The 20874-nt window shown below is 58.1% G+C and overlaps 1 protein-coding gene across 1 annotated transcript; it reads left to right on the plus strand.

Moving 5' to 3' along the window:
* Positions 1-703: 703 nt before the first annotated feature.
* On the plus strand, positions 704-14617 carry FSCN1 (fascin actin-bundling protein 1). The gene is made up of 5 exons (XM_003934253.4): positions 704-1664; positions 10699-10855; positions 10942-11063; positions 11312-11479; positions 13284-14617. The coding sequence occupies exons 1-5, from the start codon at positions 833-835 to the stop codon at positions 13484-13486; spliced, it is 1482 nt and encodes a 493-aa protein (XP_003934302.1). The 5' UTR covers positions 704-832; the 3' UTR covers positions 13487-14617.
* Positions 14618-20874: the final 6257 nt, after the last annotated feature.

Raw genomic sequence — 20874 nt, forward strand, 5'->3', positions numbered from 1 at the left:
GGTGGGACCTGCACCCTGGCATCGACAGCACTGGGAATGTTGGCCACTGACTCAGCCACTATCCTGGATAACTATTTGGGCCACCCGGGGGGTGGGTGCCTGGGCCACAGGGAGGGGTCCTGGTGGCCTTCAGGGCAGTGGCTGTGGGGCTAAAGCCTCAGGGAACCAGGTCTGCAGGGCCTTGGAGACAAGCTAGTTGGGTGTGTTGGGGTCTGTGGGTCCCAGCTCCTGGCCTCACCGGGTCCCCACCCCACCGACAGCTCCCAGCCTGCATCCCCCCCGCCCCACCCCTCAGCTCCTGTAAGTTTCTGTGCTCAAAGACCACCTCCTCCAGGACGTCCCTGGACCGTCACCTCCACCCAGTACCGATCTGCTCCGTGGACTCTTAGGTCTCCGTCGTGACCTCAAACCTGGCCGGTCCTTGCTCCGAGCTAGGCTTGGGATGGGGGGCATCCGAGGTGGGGGGCATCCGGGAGGGTTAGATGGCTGGTGCGGGGAGCCAGGGTTGGGAAGGGTGGCGTCCTCAGGTGGTAGCGCTGCGGGGTGGGGTGGAGGGACGCGCCAGCGGGCCAGCAGCGGGGGCCGCAGCGCCCGCTCCCTCGGCCCGGGGCCCCCTCCGGAGCGGAGCCGGGGGCGGGGCAGTGGGCGGGGCCTGGAGGCGCTGACGTCACCCTGCCTATAAAGTGGCCGGGGCGCCGCTGGCCCGGCTTTGTGGAGCGCTGCGGTGAGTGCGCGCGGGCCGCGGCCGCCGAACAAAGGAGCAAGGGCACCGCCGTGGGGACCCGCCACCTATCTCCCGGAGCCGAGCCGCGGCTTCCCGTCCGCCGCCACCATGACCGCTAACGGTACGGCCGAGGCGGTGCAGATCCAGTTCGGCCTCATCAACTGTGGCAACAAGTACCTGACGGCCGAGGCGTTCGGGTTCAAGGTGAACGCGTCGGCCAGCAGCCTGAAGAAGAAACAGATCTGGACGCTGGAGCAGCCGCCCGACGAGGCAGGCAGCGCGGCCGTGTGCCTGCGCAGCCACCTGGGCCGCTACCTGGCGGCGGACAAGGACGGCAACGTGACCTGCGAGCGCGAGGTGCCCGGCCCCGACTGCCGCTTCCTCATCGTGGCGCACGACGACGGCCGCTGGTCGCTGCAGTCCGAGGCGCACCGGCGCTACTTCGGCGGCACCGAGGACCGCCTGTCGTGCTTCGCGCAGACAGTGTCCCCCGCGGAGAAGTGGAGCGTGCACATCGCCATGCACCCGCAGGTCAACATCTACAGCGTCACCCGAAAGCGCTACGCGCACCTGAGCGCGCGGCCGGCCGACGAGATCGCCGTGGACCGCGACGTGCCCTGGGGCGTCGACTCGCTCATCACCCTCGCCTTCCAAGACCAGCGCTACAGCGTGCAGACCGCCGACCACCGCTTCCTGCGCCACGACGGGCGCCTAGTGGCGCGCCCCGAGCCGGCTACTGGCTACACGCTGGAGTTCCGCTCCGGCAAGGTGGCCTTCCGCGACTGCGAAGGCCGTTACCTGGCGCCTTCCGGGCCCAGCGGCACGCTTAAGGCGGGCAAGGCTACCAAGGTGGGCAAGGATGAGCTCTTTGCCCTGGAGCAGAGCTGCGCCCAGGTTGTGCTGCAGGCGGCCAACGAGAGGAACGTGTCCACACGCCAGGGTGAGTGGGGACGCTGCCCCCCCCTCTCCCGGTCCGTGCACAAAGCGCACCCCACCCGCGCCCCTCCAGCCTCCCGCCCTTTATGGCCTGCGGCGCCTCTGCGGTCCTGTGCACTGCCCGGTGCGCCCCCGCTAGGCACGCGGGTTACCCCGCCCGGAGGGGACCGGGGTGAGGTTTTGCCCATCCTGGGGCGCCGCTGCCCACCTCCCATCCCGGGCTGTGGTCGTGGGCTCCCCTAGGCCCCGCGGAGGCGCAGGCGAACGTGCACGCTCCTAACCCCCGGCCCACTCCCGCTGTTCTCCCCACGCGCGCTGATCTCTCGATCGGCAGTCCCAGCTCTTGGGGAGCGGGCGACCCTCGCCCATTTCCTCGTGCCCCTCCTCCCGTCGGGAGGCCTGTAGCTCTGGGGCCTAGACGAGGGTCGCCATTCGCACGGGCGCGCCTCCACCCCCACCGGCAGCCTTCGCGGGCGAGGTGGGGGAGGTTGGCCAGGCCTTTGATCCCGGCGGGGCGCGCCTCCACCTCCCCTACTGCTGGGCCTTCCTCCACCTCCTCCCGAGGCCGGGCGGGGTCGGTCTCCGCTGGGGGTGGCGCGCGGGGTGTCTGCCCTTCCCCCCCAGCCCCTCCTACCGCGTCTGCCCCGCGCTCGAGGCCGCGGCCTTTGTGAGCAGGGGGGCGGGTCGCCTCAACTGGGTCCTCCCTCACCCGCTTTGTCCTGCTCCGTCTCTGCAGATGGAAAAACCAGATGCGGCGGGGCGGGGGAGGGGATCGGCTTTTGCGGGTCACCCCTGCAGGGGAGCCCCCCGGGCCGCCCTCGGGCCCAGGGCTCGGGTCCCGAGGCTCCCCAGGAGTCGGACTCCCTCCTCGCGCCCCGGGAACGGCGTGGCGCGGATGGCGGACCTCCAGGCACCCCGCCCTTCGCCCGCCGCGCGCGTCTCCTGGCGGGTGTGCTGAGCTGCGCTCCGCTAGCGACCGAGGGCGGCTCCAGCACTCGCCAGGAGACCCCAGGCCAGCTCCCTCGGGAAGCGCCTACCCTCGGGTGAACCCGTCCCTTAGGGCGCTCGCCGGGAACAATTGACTGCAACTCGATCCGGCCCCTCCGGGGCCTCCCGCAGGCGCGGCTATTTTCGACCGGCCTGTGCGCAGAAGTGGGCCCCTCTCTTTCCCATCTTTCTGAGATTCCCCCCCGCCCCAGGGGGTTTCTCTTCCTTTTGGTCCTCTTCCACTCCTGGCTGAGAAGCTGTTCCTTGCTTGCAGACAGAGGCCCCGCTGGAGGGAGGGGCCTGGGGGGGATCTTGTTCCTTCGACGGGAAGTAGGACCCCAGGCCCTGGATGGGAGCCCAGTTTGTGTTCTCATCCCTCCTTTTGGAAGGAGACCTCCTGACGGCCCCCTTCTTGGCTGTGGGCTCTGCAGAAGGGAGAAAGACCCCCATGGAAGTGGGGATGAGGGTGGAGGCCTGGGTGGGGTCATGGCCATTTTGTGCCTGAAGTTTGCTACCTTAAGGCCCAGAGAGGTGAAGCCGCTTTACCTGGGTCACACAGCAGGTGGCCACAAGTAAGCAGCATGCAGAAGTGGGTGCATTTGGCTCCAGAAACCCCTTTTCCGGTCTCCCACACGCGGGGTGGGCAGAGCTCACCTGTTCAGCAGGCACTGGGCCCTAGGAAGGGGACCTGCTGAGCCATGAGTAGGGTTCATATTTTCTCTTGGGGACATTACCAAGTGTCAAGGAAAAGGCAGCGGCTACAGGTGATTAGATGGGTGAGTCCTTTCTGAGCAGGACATCTGAGCTGACCTGAAGGATGAATACAAGGTGGCAGGTATCTGGGGTGTACGGACCAGCATTGCAGGCCGTGGGTGTAGCCTGTGCAAAGGGCCTGTGGCAGGAAGGTACAGAGAAAGCCCAGGGTGGCTGGGAGGAAGCTTGTGAGATTGGGAGCTGGGACTGGAGGGGCCAGTGGGGCCCTCGATGGGTACTGTCAGTGCAGGGCCATGGTTCTTGCCTTCAGGTTGCAGCCATGGCCTCCCCTGGGGAAGAAGTCCACTGCCTCTGAAGTTAAGAAGTAGGTGGCCCTGTCCCTGGGGGCCAGGAAGGAGCAGAGAGCCCGAGGGTGTTTTTGGCGAGACTAGGCAGATACTCCCCTCTCCTGGGGGCGTCAGGGATGTGATTCAGGCTGATGGGTGGGAGGAACCAGAAATCGCAGCCAGGAGAGGTGGTGGTGATCGCTCAGCTTGGAGTTTAAAGGATTGTGGAACTAGGAGTGGCGGGGAGGAGAGCTTGGGATCTGAGGTTGGGTCTCCTCTGGCCTCAGATCTTGGGGTCATCTCATTTCTATGTCAGCCAACTCCTGGGGGGCTTTTGGAGAGCTGGAGTCTGCAAAGGTGGGCATGGGGGGGGCGTGTCTGCAGAGGCCATTTTGGACAGGCCTGCGTGGCAAGGGGGAGGCGTCTGTGCTTCCGACACACATGACACATGCCGGGGACGCGAGCCAGGAAGGGGAGGATCCGGTCTTAGCGGGCGGGGGATGTGAATCATCTCTGCAGGCCTGCACGGGCGGGCCCAGTGGGGGTAGGGTGCTTCCCTTTGACAAACGCTGCGCTCTGCTCTCCAGCCTCAGTTTCCCCCTGCTCTCCAGCCTCAGTTCCCCCATCTGTAAAGTGTGCATTCCAGGCCTTCTTGGGCTGGCCCAGAGCTGCCCTGGGCAGGGTCTTTTGGCCCAGCCTTCACCCCATCACACTAGAGGCTGTGTCGGCCGAGCGAGTGCTCCTTTGTCCTCCCCCCACGCCACGCGTTCCTCCCTGCCACACCTGCCCTGGCCCCGACCCGGGCCATGCTTCACCACATTTCCTGTCTTCTCACATCTGTCCCTGTCTGTCCCGCTAGCCTCCTTGCCTCTGGGGCTCCATGCCAAGGCTAAGACCTGGGCTCCCTGCTGGCTTGGACGGGCCCTCTCCCAGCCACTCTGAGCATGGCAGACTGACGAAGGGCTGGTTCAGCTGGGCTTTGCAGGACATGTAAGAGTTCTCCTTAGAGGCAGGGCATTCTGAGCCTGGGGAATGGCTTGTGTGAGGATGCAGGAGGCATTTGAAATGGCCAGGTAATTGGAAGAGTTGGCTGGAAAGCGGGGTGGTGATGTGAAGCCACAGAAGATTCCAGGTTCCCTCCCCCGAATGAGATGGAGGGGAGTGCCTATTTTGAACAAGCCAGGGGCATCTGGGGACTGTTAAGGCCTGAGGGTGGTGATGGGGACTGGCGGGTGTGAGGCACCCAGGGGGTGCCCCTCTGAGTCACCATAGAGAATGGTTTAGAAGACCAGGCACACTGGCCCATGCCTGTAATCCAAGCACTTTGGGAGGCCAAGGAGGGGGGACAGCTTCAGCCCAGGAGTCAAAGCCAGCCTGGGCAATACGGTAAAACCCCTGTCTGCCAAAAATACAAAAAAATTAGCCTGGCATGGTAACACACACCTGTCATTCCAGCTACTCAGGAGGCTGAGATGGGAGGATCGCTTGAGCTGGGATTGTGCCACTGCACTCCAGCCCGGGCAACAGAACCGAGACCCTGTCTTCAAAAATATCTTTTAGGCCGGGCGCTGTGGCTCACGCCTGTAATCCCAGCACTTTGGGAGGCCGAGGCGGGTGGATCACGAGGTCGAGAGATCGAGAGGTTGGTCTCGATCTCTCGACCTCGTGATCCACCCGCCTTGGCCTCCCAAAGTGCTGGGATTACAGGCTTGAGCCACCGCGCCCGGCCCCCAAAAAAATCTTTTAAGCAAATAAAATAATTAAGGCCAGTCGAGGTGGCTTACGCCTGTAATCCCAGCACTTTGGGAGGCTGAGGCGGGTGGATCACTTGAGGTCAGGAGTTTGAGAACAGCCTGGCCAACATGGAGAAACCCCATCTCTACTAAAAATACAAAAATTAGCCGGGTATGGTGGCGCATGCCTGTAATCCCAGCTACTCGGGAGGCTGAGGCAGGAGAATCTCTTGAACCCAGGAGGCGGCGGAGGTTGCAGTGAGTCAAGATCGTGCCATTGCACTCCATCCTGGGCAACAAGAGTGAAACTGTCTCAAAACAAAACAAAAGACAAAACAGAAATAATTAAAATAAAAAAGTTAAAAAAAGAGAGCGGGAATGACTTAAGCTGAAGTCAGGGGAGGCCGCTATGAGGGCAGGATAGGCAGAGGCCCGGGCCCCTCTGGAAGGAGGCGGGAGAGGTGGCGTGGGCTTGGCACAGGAGACTTCCTCCCCTAGCTCGCAGGGGCCCTGTGGGCCTGTGACTCAGGATTTCTGTGCCTCTAGATGAAAAGAAAAATCCTGAAGAAAATCCTGTTCCCATAGTAACACAGCTCTAATTAGAGACACTAAGGCCAAGCTAGGGGTTTCGGCGTCTGGGAAGGGCCTTGGAGGCAGGAGGGGCCCTGCCGGATTGGGGGTGACTGCCCTTTGTTCCCTCCACCTCTCCCTGCTGGGATGGGCCCTGATGTCTCCTTGGTACCAGGACCCTGAATCCTTTCAACATCCTGGCAGAGTGGAGAGGCTGGACCCTTTTGACAAGTGGGGAAACCGAGGCAGGGTGCAGAGAAGTCACTCTGCCAAGGGTGCCTGGCCCCCGCGGTGGGTGCTTCACTGGCTGACCTAGGCCTTTGCATCAAGCCAGTTCCAGGATTGAATGCAATAGGCTGATGGTGTCATCTGCAGCAGTTGTGTGGCCCTGGGCAAGGAATGACTGGGGGGGGCTCCCTTTCTTCTCTGGCTGGGGGATAAGATTAGTGTGAACTTCATGGAGTTGCCAGGAGGATTAAGGCCCACAGGTATTCACATGTGGCTCTGTGGCTGTCCCCAGCCCAGCCATCAGAAGTCTCATTGAGAAGGAGCCTGCTGGCTTCCTGCGTTTGTTCCAGGCGGGCTGGTAAGTGCCCTGCTTATTTGCAAGGCTATGTGAGGAAGAGCCCTGTAAGCCCTAGGATGAGGCTGTGCGAATGTGGTTTCTGTTCCATTGTGCCCCTCCATTCGTTTGCCCCTCTTTCTGGGGAACCTGGAGCCCCCCACCCCCTCGGACTTTCCTGCTGCTGGGGTGGGCCTGCAGGAGGCTGTCCTCTTACCTGGTCCCTAAATTCCTTCCCATCAGTGAACCGCCCATGCATTGGGCAGATGGTGCTCCGTCACCAGCACAGGCCGGAGCCCATGAGGTGGCTTTGCACAGAGCAGGGTGTGGCCATGGCCTGTAGATGTGCAGGCCCTTCTGGGTAGAATGAGGGGGTGGTGAGGGCAGCTGTGTGGGTGTGTCTGGCCTGACAGCTCCCTGAGGCTTCTGTGCAGTGGGGGTGGGGAGGACCAGCCCTTTGCAGGGCCTCTTGGCTGGTGGAGGGCTGAGTGAGGAGAGGCCCCGGCCTTCATTTTGTTCCCTGGGGTGTGGCCTTAGGATGGTCCTGGCACCCTGGCGACACAACCCCTGCTCACCTCATCCTCTTCCCATGCTTGGCTGGGGTGTGGTGGCTGGGCCAGCCCACTCAATGGAGTCCCAGGCAGTGGATGCTACGGAGGAGTCAGGCTTGAGAGGGGGCCCAGGGGACCTGGAGGGTGTGGGGCCAGGATCCCAGGGCAGGGACCCATAGGCAGGAGGGTGGGTCAGGGAAAGGGCCATCCCCATCCCATCCAGAGAGCCAGCCAGACCCTTACTTTCTCTTGCCCTGTGACCTCAAGCAAGGATACGCCACCACCAGCCTCAATCTCCCTCTTTGTGAAGTGAGATGAAGATCCCGTCTGGTGCAGATATGGGGGTGCATGGTTGGGTCACAACGGAGCAGGATGAGGAGGCCAGGCACGGTGGCTGACACCTGTAATCGCAGCACTTTGGGAAGCAAAGGTGGGAGGATTGCCTGAGGCCAGCCTGGGCAACATAGTGAGACCCCCATCTCTACAAAATAATTTGAAAGTTCGCCAGGAGTGGTGTCGAGTGCCTGTGGTCCCACCTACTGAGGCAAGAGGATCTCTTGAGCCCAGAAGTTGGAGGCTGCATAGAGTCATGTTTATGACACCTGCAATCCCGCCTGGGCAACAGAGCAAGAGCCTGTCTCTAAAAAAAAAAAGAACTGGCCAGGTGCAGTGACTCACGCCTGTAATCCCAGCACTTTGGGAGGCTGAGGCAGGTGGATCACCTCAGGTCAGGAGTTCAACACCATCCAGGCCAACATGGTGAAACCCCGTCTCTACTAAAAGTACAAAAATTAGCCGGGCATGGTGACATGTGCCTGTAATCCCAGCTTCTCGGGAGGCTGAGGCAGGAGAATCTCTTGAACCCAGGAGGTGGAGGTTGCAGTGTGCCCAGATTGCACTACTGCACTCCAGCCTGGGCGACAGAGCAAGACTCCACCTCAAAAATAAAATAAGAACTGAGGATGTGTCCTCTGGGTGTGGGCTCCACCACCTGCCAGCCTCCCTCTCCTGGGGGTGACGCCTGCCACCCACCACTGGGTTCCCTGCAGCATCGAGGCGCCCAAACGATGACTCTCGCCAGCTCCGAGCAGGCATTCGCACGCAGCCTGGCCGACGCCTCTGCTGCTGCAGTTCTTAGACTCCAGGGCGCGTGGGGAATGTGAATTTGTGCTGCTGGAGCCAAACATCCCACCTCCAGGTTTTAGCTGGAGGAATCCATGCGGATATGCAAAGTGACGTGGTTATGACGAATAGCAACTGCGTGGCCGGGTGCCGGGTCCACGCCTGTAATCGCAGCACTTTAGGAGGCTGAGGTGGGTGGATCACCTGAAGTCAGGAGTCCTGGCCAACATGGTGAAACTCCATGTCTGCTAAAACACAAAAAAATTAGCCGGGGGTAGTGGAGGGCGCCTGTAATCCCAGCTACTGGGGAGACAGAGGCAGGAGAATTGCTTGAACCCAGGAGGCAGAGGTTGCAGTGAGTTGAGATCATGCCATTTCACTCCAGCCTAGGTGACAGAGAGAGACTCTCCTCAAAAAAAGTATAGTGGGCCGGGCATGGTGGCTCACGCCTGTAATCCTACCACTTTGGGAGGCAAGGCGGGCAGATCACAAGGTCAGGAGTTTGAGACCAGTCTGGCCAATATGGTGAAACCCCATCTCTACTAAAAATACAAAAAAATTAGCCGGGCTTGGTGGCACACTCCTGTAATCCCAGCTATCTGGGAGGCTGAGGCAGGAGAATTGCTTGAACCTTGGGGTGGAGGTTGCTGTGAACTGAGATCGTGCCACTACATTCCAGCCTGAGCGACAGAGACTCTGTCTTCGGGGGGAGGGGCGGGGAATAGCAATGGCGCCATAGCTGAGGGGAGTAAAACCTGAAAGCCACCTTAAGTGTCCTGATGTCAGAGGTGCCTGCTGTCCCATGTGATTTTTTTTTTTTTTTTTTTTGAGATGGAGTCTTGCTCTGTCCCCCAGGCCGGAGTGTAATGGTGTAATCTTGGCTCATTGCAACCTCTGCCTCCCGGGTTCAAGCGATTCTCCTGCCTCAGCCTCTGGAGTAGCTGGGATTACAGGTGGCCACCACCATGCCTGGCTAATTTTTGCATTTTTAGTAGAGATAGAGTTTCACCGTGTTGTCCAGGCTGATCTCAAACTCCTGACCTCAGGTGATTCACCTGCCTCGGCCTCCCAAAGTGCTGGGATTACAGGCGTGAGCCACCATGCCCTGCTCTTTTATGAGTTTTCTAAAGGAAAGGAACATGTGCCATTATGTTTTATTCTTTTAACTTTTACATAGAAGCAGGAACAATAGCATGCACCTCCAGACACGGCCCCCCAGATGCGATGTTCCCCTGTGCTATAGCCCTATTTGTCCCTTTCTTTACCATTTTTGGTTATATTGAAAGCAGATCCCTGACATCAGGGCATTTCATCCCAAAATACTTCCATCTGTGTTTCTAAAAAAATGAGGCCATTTTCTTATGTAACCGTAACGTGATCAACAGTAATCAATCCTTCACATCTAATTCTGGCTGTGTTAAGACCCTCCTAATTGGCTCAAGAATGTCTTTCCCGGCCGGGTGCGGTGGCTCACACCTGTAAGCCCAGCACTTTGGGAGGCCGAGGCAAGAGAATCACTTGAACCCAGGAGGTGGTTGCGCCGCTGCACTTCAGCCTGGAGACAGAGCAAGACTCCGTCTTTAAATAAATAAATAAATAAATTAAAAATCAGCTGAGGCCGAGCGCGGTGGCTCAAGCTTGTAATCCCAGCACTTTGGGAGGCCGAGGCGGGTGGATCACGAGGTCAAGAGATCGAGACCAGCCCGGTCAACATGGTGAAACCCCGTCTCTACTAAAAATACAAAAAATTAGCTGGGCATGGTGGCGCGTGCCTGTAATCCCAGGTACTCAGGAGGCTGAGGCAGGAGAATTGCCTGAACCCAGGAGGCGGAGGTTGTGGTGAGCCGAGATCGCGCCATTGCACTCCAGCCTGGGTAACAAGAGCGAAACTCTGTCTTGGAAAAATAAAAATAAAAAAAAGAATGTCTTTCCCGCAGTTAATTTCTTGATCCTTTTTGTTTTTTTGAGGCAGGGTCTCTTTCTGTCACCCAGGCTGGAGTGCAATGGTGCAGTCACAGCTCATTGTAGCCTCGACCTCCTGCCTCAGCCTCCCAAGTAGCTGGGGCTATGGGCGTGCACCACCACTCCCAGCTAATTAAAAAAAAAAAAAATTAGTAGAGACGAGGGTCTTGCTGTATTGCCCAGGCTGGTCTCAAACTCCCAGACTTAAGCGATCCTCCTGCATTTACCTTCCAAAGTGTTGAGATCACAGGCATGAGCCCCTGGCCCTGGCTCCTATTCCTTCTCTAACTGGGGAAAGTCACGTGGGACAGATGTAGCTGGCCTTGGCCTTCGACCCGCCCTGCCTGTGTTCCCGGGTGCTGTCTGCTGCCTCTGATGTGTGCTACTGTGGAGCCTTGATCGCCTGCCCCACCATGCCCCATGGTGTGTAGTTCTGTGAGTTCAGGCCTGTGGTAGGCCAGAACTAGGGGGTGTGGGGCCCCTGTACCAGCCCGAGGCCTCTTCTCCACAGGTATGGACCTGTCTGCCAATCAGGACGAGGAGACTGACCAGGAGACTTTCCAGCTGGAGATCGACCGTGACACCAAAAAGTGTGCCTTCCGTACCCACACGGGCAAGTACTGGACGCTGACGGCCACCGGGGGCGTGCAGTCCACTGCCTCCACCAAGTGAGTGCCCCGCCGCCACCTGTCACCCCTCCCCCAACCTGCGCTTGCCTGGGCCACTCCTCCTGACCCTGTCCTGCATCCCCCAGGAATGCCAGCTGCTACTTTGACATTGAGTGGCGTGACCGGCGCATCACACTGCGGGCGTCCAATGGCAAGTTCGTGACCTCCAAGAAGAACGGGCAGCTGGCCGCCTCGGTGGAGACAGCAGGTACTCCCCAGGCTCCAGTTCCCTGGAGCCACCCTGGAGTCCCGGAGGGTCTGGCCACACCGTGGTCACTTCACAGCCCCAGCCAAGGCCCGCTTTGTGCTGGGCATCCCCCTAGACTGGCCCTGTACTGTCCTGCCCTGGGACTGACGGCTCTGTGACCCCAGCTCCTGACTCACCCTCTTTGATCACCCCAGCCCCCACCCTACTCCCTGCCAGGAGGCTCACTGACTCCCCTCTTTCTGGGACAGGGGACTCAGAGCTCTTCCTCATGAAGCTCATCAACCGGCCCATCATCGTGTTCCGCGGGGAACACGGCTTCATTGGCTGCCGCAAGGTCACAGGCACCTTGGATGCCAACCGCTCTAGCTATGACGTCTTCCAGCTGGAGTTCAACGACGGCGCCTACAACATCAAAGGCAAGTTCTCCTGCGGGCGGCGGCTGGGCGGGGAACCCCTCAGTGGGGCTGTGGTCAGGGCTTAGGGGAGCGCCCCCTGCACCCATGCTTGACCCTGGCTGGGCTCAGGGCCATTCCAGGCCCTAAGGGGAGTTCAAGTGATCTTCCTGCCTCAGCCTCCCAGCCTTCCAGGCCCTAAGGGGACAGGTGTCCAGGGGCTCTGGGATGAAAGCAGCCCCTTTCCCACTTGTCTGTATGGTCGGGTCAGATCATACCTTGCCCACCTGACAGACAGGTCTACAGACAGGTGGAGCGGGGAGGAGAGCAGGGAGAGAGAGGTTCTGGAAAGGGCGTGCAGGGGAGGACGCACCTCGGTCGTGGGACTGGAGCCACTTCCTGAGGAGGACCCCAGAAACCCAGAGGTGCCTGTTAGGGTTCAGAACATGGTTTTGTTTGTTTCTTAGTTTGTTTGAGACTCGCTCCCTCACTCAGGCTGGAGTGCAGTGGTGTGATCTCGGCTCACTGCAACCTCCGCTCTGCCTCCTGGGTTCAGGCAGTTCTCCTGCCTCAGCTTCCCAAGTAGCTGAGATAACACGTGTGCGCCACCACACCTGGCTAATTTTTATATAGTTTTGAATTCAGTTTATTATTTATTTATTTATTATTATTATTTTGAGACAAAAGTCTCGCTCTGTCGCCCAGGCTGGAGTGCAATGGCATGGTCTCAGCTCACTGCAACCTCTGCCTAATGGGTTCAAGCAATTCTGCCTCAGCCTCTTGAATAGCTTTGGATTACAGGTGCTTGCCACCATGCCCAGCTAATTTTTGTATTTTTATTTATTTATTTTTTTATTTTATTTATTTATTTTTTTTAGCTGGGATTACAGGCACGCGCCACCATGCCCAGCTAATTTTTTGTATTTTTAGTAGAGACGGGGTTTCACCATGTTGACCAGGATGGTCTCGATCTCTCGACCTCGTGATCCACCCGCCTTGGCCTCCCAAAGTGCTGGGATTACAGGCGTGAGCCACCACGCCCGGCTTATTTATTTATTTTGTTTGAGACAGAGCCTTGCTCTGTCGCCCAGGCTGGAGTGCAGTGGTGTGATCTCAGCTCACTGCAACCTCTGCCTCCTGAGTTCAAGCAACATTCCTTCCTCAGCCTTCCTAGAGTAGCTGGGAATATAGATGCCCGCCATCACACCCAGCTAATTTTTGTATTTTTTAGTAGAGACATGTTGGCCAGGCTGGTTTCGATCTCTTGACCTTGTGATCCACCCGCCTCAGCCTCCTAAAGTGCTGGGATTACAGGCATGAACCACCGTGCCCTGCCTAATTTTTATATTTTCATGTTATTTTTTGAGACACTCTTGGTCTGTTGCCCAGGCTGGGACGAGATACCTGTTCACTGCAACCTCTGTCTCCCATGTTCAAGTGATCCTCCTGCCTCAGCCTCCTGAGTAGCTGGGATTACAGGCGGAAGCCACCATGCTTAGCTAATTTTTGTATTTCTAGGAGAGACAGGGTTTCACTATGTTGGCCAGACTGGTCTCGAATCCCTGGCCTTTGCCTCAGCCTCTTAGAGTGCTGGCATTATAGGCGTGAGCCACCGAGGCTGGGCAGAACACGTTTTAGGACCCTTGTTCATGTGTCCACCATGGGCAGGAAGGCATGAGGGCATAGGGACCACGGCCCATTCTGGAGCAGGGACTGGAGGGTGGAGTGTCACCCTTGGGAACACCCATGCCCACCCCTAGCTGCTGGCCCAGGGTGTGGCAGGGGAGCCGGGCTTTAGGCACCACTTTGATAGAGTCCGCCTCCCCAGACTCCACAGGCAAGTACTGGACGGTGGGCAGTGACTCCGCGGTCACCAGTAGCGGCGATGCCCCTGTGGACTTCTTCTTCGAGTTCCGTGACTACAACAAGGTGGCCATCAAGGTGGGCGGGCGCTACCTGAAGGGTGACCACGCAGGGGTCCTGAAGGCCTCGGCGGAGACCGTGGACCCCGCCTCGCTCTGGGAGTACTAGGGCCTGGCCGATCCTGCCGACACGGGGCCTCCTCCCAACCCTCCCTGCTAACCCCTTCTCCAGGTGGGCTCCGGGGCCGGAGGCAAGCCCCCTTGCCTTTCAAACTGGAAACCCCAGAGAAAACGGTGCCCCCACCTGTCGCCCCTATGGATCCCCTACTCTCCCCTCCACCAGGGTCCCCCACTCCCCTAGGGTCAGCAGCTTTGGCCTGGCCCTGGGAGGGATTTCAGATGCCCCTGCCCTCTTGTCTGCCATGGGGCGAGGCTGGCACCTCTTCTGACCTCAGACGGCTCTGAGCCTTATTTCTCTGGAAGTGGCTGAGGGGTGGGGTGGGGTAGGGTGAGGCTGGGAGCCCTGGGCGTTTAGTGTAACTGGAATCTCCTGCCCCTCCCAGCCATCTCCTCCCCGCCCCCTAGGAGCCGGGCACGTGTCCCAAGCCTGTCAGTGGCCTCCCTGGTGCACGACGTGAAATAATCCCTGCTTGGAAAGGGAAGCTGTCGGTGGGCTAGGACTGATCCTCGGGTTCTTTTTTTTGGGTGGTGGCTGGAGACAGCTCCTCTCCCACTTGGCAGAGGCTCAGCCCGGCTCCCTTGCCACAAGCAGCAGGGCGTGTTGGCCACAAGGTCTGTCTGCCTGCTGCACGTTCTGCCAGGGTGGTGGGTGGGGGCAGGGGTGTGAGGGCTGTCTTTCTCCTTTTTCCTTTCACCCTGGCCTGACTGGAAGCAGAAAATGACCAAATCAGTATTTTTTTTAATGAATATTATTGCTGGAGGCGTCCCAGGCAAACCTGGCTGTAGTAGTGAGTGATCTGGGGGTGCACCTCTCCCCCCCTCCGTCCTACTCATCCAGCCCCAGCCACAGGCCTGGGCTGCAGATGCCTGAGCCAGAGGCCCCGCTGTGATTGGTGCTCCCTGGGCCTCTTGGGTGGATGAAGCCAGGTGTCACCCCCACCCCGGGAGCCCTGGGGTGAGCAGCCGGGCCCCCCTGCTGCCAGCCTCTACCCCCTTCCCGACATGCATCTCACTCTGGGTGTCTTGGTCTTATTTTTTGTAAGTGTCATTTGTATAACTCTAAACGCCCATGATAGTAGCTTCAAACTGGAAATAGCGAAATAAAATAACTCAGTCTGCAGCCCCAGGCTGGCCTGTGTGTGTCTTGGGGTCGAGGTGGGCGAAGGGGCTGGCGGGACAGGTGGGTGCCCTGGCTCCCCAGCTCTGTGCTGGGAGGGGGCGGCGGGAGAAGGGCGTGGCTTCAGCGGGTGCTCCGAGCTCGTGGGGCCAGCACACCTCTTTAAGAGAGTAATGAGGCAATGGGGAGGGTGTGGACTGTGGCCCATGGGACTCCCAGAGCCACCAGGAGGTGTTCTGTGGCGAGAAGTGGCTGCACCTGGGGCTCTGTAGGCCACGCCCACCATGCGGGAGGCCCTGGGGGTGTCTGGGGGCTGCACAGTGGACGTTTAGAAGGTGCAACTCAGGCAACACAAACCAGTGAGATCCTGTGTCATCCTCCAGTTGACATGTGCCTCTCGACTAGGGGATGTGGTGGTAGTGGCAACTCCGCCCCACATTGCGAGGGTCTGGGCCTTCCACGTCCCTAGACACAGCAAGCTGGGGTGCCCGTGGGGCTGGGAGAGGCTGCTGGGGGGTGGGGAGGTGAGCGTGGTAGGATGGACCTGGACCTAGCGTGCAGACCCTGGGCTGGTGCCCCGGGGACATCTGGCAGATCGGAGTCTGAGGACTTTTCCAGACTTTCCCAAGGCTGCAGTTAGGGGCGACGCGGGTTCTGAATCTCCCTCTGCGTCCTAGGCTGCAGGTACTGGGAGCCGGGCAGAGGGCTCGCGGACCTCATTCACACCCAGACCTCGTTCACTCTCAGGTGCCCCTAGGGGTATCAGCTGGGCTAAGACAGGGGAGGAGAAGCAAGGCGCAGCCTGGAGCGGCGGGACCAAGCGCTCATTGTTCGCCAAGCAGGCGGGATGGCTACGGAGTTTCGGACATGCCGGCCGTCCTGGGGGCCACCAGGGTGCTGCAGGCTGGAGCAGGCCCCTGTCCCGCGCAGCAGAGGAAGCGCTGATGACGCAACTGGGAGGGCTGCGCTGTGATTGGTGGTGCAAGGGCAGGTGGCCTACCGCAGGGGGAAGTCGGGGTTCCCCCCAGTGGAGTTCTGGCGGCCACCCCCCTCCCCTGCCCTATGAAAGCCAGGCTGGAAGCCAGAAATTTTTTTTTTTTTTTTTTTTTTTTGAGACGGAGTTTCACTCTTGTTACCCAGGCTGGAGTGCAATGGCGCGATCTCGGCTCATCGCAACCTCCGCCTCCTGGGTTCAGGCAATTCTCCTGTCTCAGCCTCCTGAGTAGCTGGGATTACAGGCACGCGCCACCATGCCCAGCTAATTTTTTGTATTTTTAGTAGAGACGGGGTTTCACCATGTTGACCAGGATGGTCTCGATCTCTTGACCTCGTGATCCACCCGCCTCGGCCTCCCAAAGTTCTGGGATTACAGGCTTGAGCCGCCGCGCCCGGCGAAAAATCTTAATGACGTGGAAGGGGCAGATTAATCCTCTGGAACCAAACTCTTTGAGACCTGGGGAGGGGGGTGGGGGCACTGGGGCGGGGATGGGCGGAGAAGAGGGGAGCCCGGCTCATTTCTGCCCACGGAGCTGCCCTAGAACAACCCCAGGGTTCCCGGAGCCACCACCGGCTGATTTCGAATTCCATTCATTCCGCAAAATTTGGTGCCTATCACGTGGCAGAGATTTCCGAGGCTGCTGCCAGTGAGCGACATAGTCCGATGGGGGAGGCTGGAAGGGCGGTTCACGAGACCTCTGGCGAGGAACAGGGAGGAGCTGCCCAGCTGAAAGGGACGGGGGAATAACGCGGGCCGAAGGACCTGCATAGGCCCAGGCCCAGTCCCTGCCCTCTGGGGGAAGGCCAGGCCAGGGGCTGGGGCATCTCTGGAGTTCCAGATGAGATGCAGGTCGAGGAAGTCAGGCCATACTTCTCCTGACCCGCGTGGAGACCACGAACATCTTCCGGAGGAGCGGGCGGCAGACTCTGGGGCACCCGGGCTCCCCATCTCCTGACCTTTTCCCACCTCTAAGTACCTCCTGTCAGGACAGGTTTGGGGCTCCCTGGGCAGGGATCCAGGGCAGTGGGTGCAGTTTCCGCCCTTGCCTGAGTCACTTTTGCTTTCTCAGCGATTCCCCATTCACAAGGGCGTGGCCCATCACACGCATTCACACTTGTGAACTTGCACACACATACACACGGACCTGTGCAAAGACACAAGTGCACAGATGCGACCCTGTCTCAAAAAAAAAAAAAAAAAAATGCTGGGCACAGTGGCTCACACCTGCAATCTACTGAAAATACAAAAATTAGCCCGGCATGGTGGTTCCTGCCTGTAATTGCAGCTACTTGGGAGGTTGAGGCAGGACAATCGCTTGAACCCAGGAAGTGGAGGTTGCAGTGAGCTGAGATGGTACAATTGCACTCCAGCCTGGGCGACAGAACAAGACTCTGAAAAAAAAAAAAAAAAAAAAAAAGGAGAGACTGAGCTGTACTGCCCATTCCAGGAACGTGGGGCAGTCTGGGGGACAGTGGGGTATATGCTCTGTGTCCCAGGGTCCCAACCCTGGGTCCCCAATTGCTGTCTGCTGTAAACTCCTCACTTATGAGGCCTCTTTGGGTGGTCACCAGTCCCCGAGGACTCAGGCAGGTCCCTTTGGTGGGCGAGACCTCTGAGCTTCCCAGTGTATCTCCAGGGGACACCCCCTCCAGACCTCCTGCCTCAGCTCAGCCTCTTCCAATTCATTCTCAGCAGATGGGGGTGGGGACAGGAAGCCCCAGACCCAGCCGAGTCCCATTTCCTCCAGGGCCACAGTGGCCTCTTCCAGAGTCATGGGGATGAGGGCTGACCTCACTTTTTTTTTTTTTCAGGCAGAGTCTCACTGTCGTCCAGGCTGGAGTGCAATGGTGAGATCTCGGCTCACTGCAACCTCTGCCTCCCAGGTTCAAGCGATTCTTCTGCCTCAGCCTCAACCTTACAGGCATGAACCACTGTGCCCAGCCTTGACTTCACTCATTTAAAAGTCAGATATGGTGGGGCGTGGTGGCTTACACCTGTAATCCCAGCACTTTGGGAGGCCGAGGTGGGTGGATCACCTGAGGTCAGAATTTCAAGACTAGCTTGGGCAACATGGTAAAACCGGTCTCTACTAAAAATACAAAAATTAGCCAGGCCTGGTAGCGTTTGCCCATAATCTAAGCTACTTGGGAGGCTGAGGCAGGAGAATTGCCTCAGCCTGGGAGGTGGAGGCTGAAGTGAGCTGAGATCACACCACTGCACTACAGCCTGGGCGACAGAATGAGATTCCATCTCAAAAAAAAAAAAAAAAAAAAAAAAAAAAAAAAAAAAAAAAAAAAAAAAAGTCAAATACTTGGTGCTTGGAATCCCAGCACTTTGCATGCAAGGCTGAGGCAGGATAATTGCTCGAGCTCAGGAGTTTGAGACGAGTCTGGGCAACATGATGAGCCCTCCATCTCTGCAAAAACTACAAAATTAGCAAGGCATGGGGTACATGTCTGTGGTCCCTGCTACTCAGGAGGCTGAGGTGGGAGGACTGCTTGAGCCTGGAAGTTTGAGGCTGCAGTGAGCTATGAGTGCACTGGGCCACAGTGCAAGACTCTCTCTCAAAAATAAATACATAAAATTAAAAAAAAAAAGTCTAACACTTTTCTCTTAAACGACAGCTTTGGGGCTCATAAGGTGAGCAAAAGGGGGCCCAGCAGTGCCCGTCTGTACTCCCTGGGGACCCCGGCCGCTCTGAAGATCCCTGAGGAATAGGTGGCTGGGTGCCTGGCCTCCCTGGGTGGGCTGTGGGCAATATGGTTGTCTGGATGGGGGATGGGCTCTGAGACCCTTGGGGGCAGCAGAATAAGGGAACAGATGGGGTCTCCCAGAGAGAGGCCTCAAGGGTTGGTGGGGCGGGGCTGAGCATTTGGCCTGAAACCCAAGCTCCTTTACTGAGCCCTCGCTTAAACCAGGAGGAGGGGCCTCTGTGATGTGCAAATAAGACAAAAGCCTTCACTGCTTCCTCCCAGGACCAGGGTCTGACCCTCAGGAGGGGAAGACGTGAGCAAGAGGGAAACCCACCTTCCAGGGACCCCCAGCTAGCACCAGGCACCGGCAAGTGCTCTAAAAGGATTTACTAATACTATTGTTATTTGAAGAAATTAAGCTAATACATAGGGTTAAAATCAAAGAGTACTCACAGATAAACACAGAAATCCACAGCTGCCCCAGCCCCAGTTCTCTTCCCTCTGGAGGTAACTGTGTTAATGGTTTTTTACACCCCTCTGGAAAAGTTTTTTTTCTTTTTTGAGATAGAGTTTCACTGTTGTTGCCCAGGCTGGAGTGCAATGGCATGATCTCGGCTCACTGTACCTCTACCTCCTGGGTTCAAGCGATTCTCCTGCCTTAGCCTCCCAAGTAGCTGGGATTACTGGCGCCTGCCACCACGCCCAGCTAATTTTTTGTATTTTTAGTAGAGATGGGTTTTCACTACGTTGGCCAGGCTGGTCTCAAACTCCTGACCTCAGGTGGTCCACCCGCCTTGGCCTCCCAAAGCGCTGGGATTACAGGTGTGAGCCACCGTGCCCAGCTGGAAAAAAAATTTTTTTAAATAGAATCGGGGTCAGGCTGGGCTCGGTGGCTCACATCTGTAAACCCAACACTTTGGAAGGCTGAGGCCAGTGAATCACCTGAGGTCAGGAGTTTGAGACCAGCCTGGCCAACATGGTGAAACCCCATCTCTACTAAAAATACCAAATTAGCCAGGTGTGGTGGTACATGCCTATAATCCTAGCTACTCGGGAGGCTGAGGCAGGAGAATTGCTTGCACCCAGGTGGCGGAGGTTTCGGTGAGCCCAGATTGTGCCATTGTACTCCAGCCTGGGCAACGAGCGAAACTCTAAAAAAAAAAAAAAAAAAAAAAAAAAAAAAAGAGGCAGGGTCTATGTTGCCCAGGCTGGTCTTGAACTGGGCTCAAGCAATCCTTCTCCCACCTCGGCCTTCCAAAGTACTGGGATTACAGGTGCACACCACCAAGCTCAGTTAATTTTTGTATTTTTAGTAGAGATGGGGTTTCACCATATTGGGCAGGCTGGTCTCAAAACTCCTGACTTAGTGATCTGCCCACCTTGGCCTCCCAAAGTGCTGAGATTACATGTGTGAGCCACCAAGCCTGATCCTGCTCATTTTCTTATCATAGCTTTCCAGAAATAAAGTGGGATGGGGGTGGGGGAAGAGAGAGAGAACCACATTCAGATAGAAACAGGAAAGTTCCCAGAAAGAAGAGAACTCAGCTCAGAGTTGAGAATGTCTCACCTGAGCTGTCTCCCTGCTGAGACATCCTGGGCTCATGTCCCCTCACCCCTGCGGGGCTATGGCTGCGCACAGCACACGGGTCACAGCAGGGCTTGGCGTTTGGAGCGGGCTGGCTATGGTGGCTTGTCCTCATCTCCTGCCTGGCCCTGTGCTGGCCTGTGGTTTGCTTTGCCCGCTACCATGTGGAGGGAGAGGTACTCGGGGCTGGGCCTTGGCAGCCAGGCTGTGTCCATGCCTGCCCTCTTGTAAGGCAACTGCCATGGAGAGAAGCTGGGGCCAGACTGTTGAGGGCTGAGAGCCCATGGGCAGGGGTTGTGGTCTTGGCTAAAACCTAGCTGGCAGCTGATGGCAGCCAGCTGGGGGTCCTCAGATATGACACAGCTGCCTGGCTGAGCCCCAGCGAGGGGGAGCCTTGTGAGAAATAGTAACTCCGGGATGTTGCAAGCTGGGGGTTGAGCTGTGGTTTATTTTTTAGAGACAGGGTCTTGCTCTGTTACCCAGGTTAGAGTGCAGTGGTGCAATCATAGCTCACTGCAGCCTCGACCTCCCAGGCTTGAGTGATCCTTGTGCCTCAGCCTCCTGAGTAGCTAGAACTATAGGTGTATACTACCATGAGGGGCTTGTTTTTTTGATAGAGACGTGGGTCTTGCTAGGTTGCCCAGGCTGGTCTGGGACTCCTGGGCTCAAGTGATCCTCCTGCTTTGGCCTCCTAAAGTGCTGGGATTACAGGTGTGAAATACTGTGCTAGCCTTGGGGTGTGGTTTTATGCAGCCACAGATGACTGAGATGGCTGAGAATGGGGACCTGGGGGAACACCCAGGGGCAGGGGGATTCAGTGGGGTTGGGGAGAGGAGGGCGGACAGTTCTCAGAAGGCCTGGGAAAGAGAGCTCAGGGTTGGGCCCTGGAGAAGTGGGGCTTTGAGGGAGGAGAAGAGATGGGGCCTGGAGGGGTGCAGGCGCTGCTCCCAGGTCTGGGGGAACTGGGGGTCTGACAGCTTGCAGG

The sequence above is a fragment of the Saimiri boliviensis genome, chromosome 20, assembly GCF_048565385.1.
Source record: "Saimiri boliviensis isolate mSaiBol1 chromosome 20, mSaiBol1.pri, whole genome shotgun sequence".
NCBI lineage: Eukaryota > Metazoa > Chordata > Mammalia > Primates > Cebidae > Saimiri > Saimiri boliviensis.

What these genes read in the sequence shown, in the direction of transcription:
- FSCN1 (XM_003934253.4), top strand. Translation starts at nt 833, where the DNA reads ATGACCGCTAACGGTACGGCCGAGGCGGTGCAGATCCAGTTCGGCCTC. An exon ending in GAACGTGTCCACACGCCAGG is followed by an intron (nt 1,665 to 10,698) that starts GTGAGTGGGGAC and finishes TCTTCTCCACAG; the next exon opens with GTATGGACCTGTCTGCCAAT. An exon ending in CGGCGCCTACAACATCAAAG is followed by an intron (nt 11,480 to 13,283) that starts GCAAGTTCTCCT and finishes CCGCCTCCCCAG; the next exon opens with ACTCCACAGGCAAGTACTGG.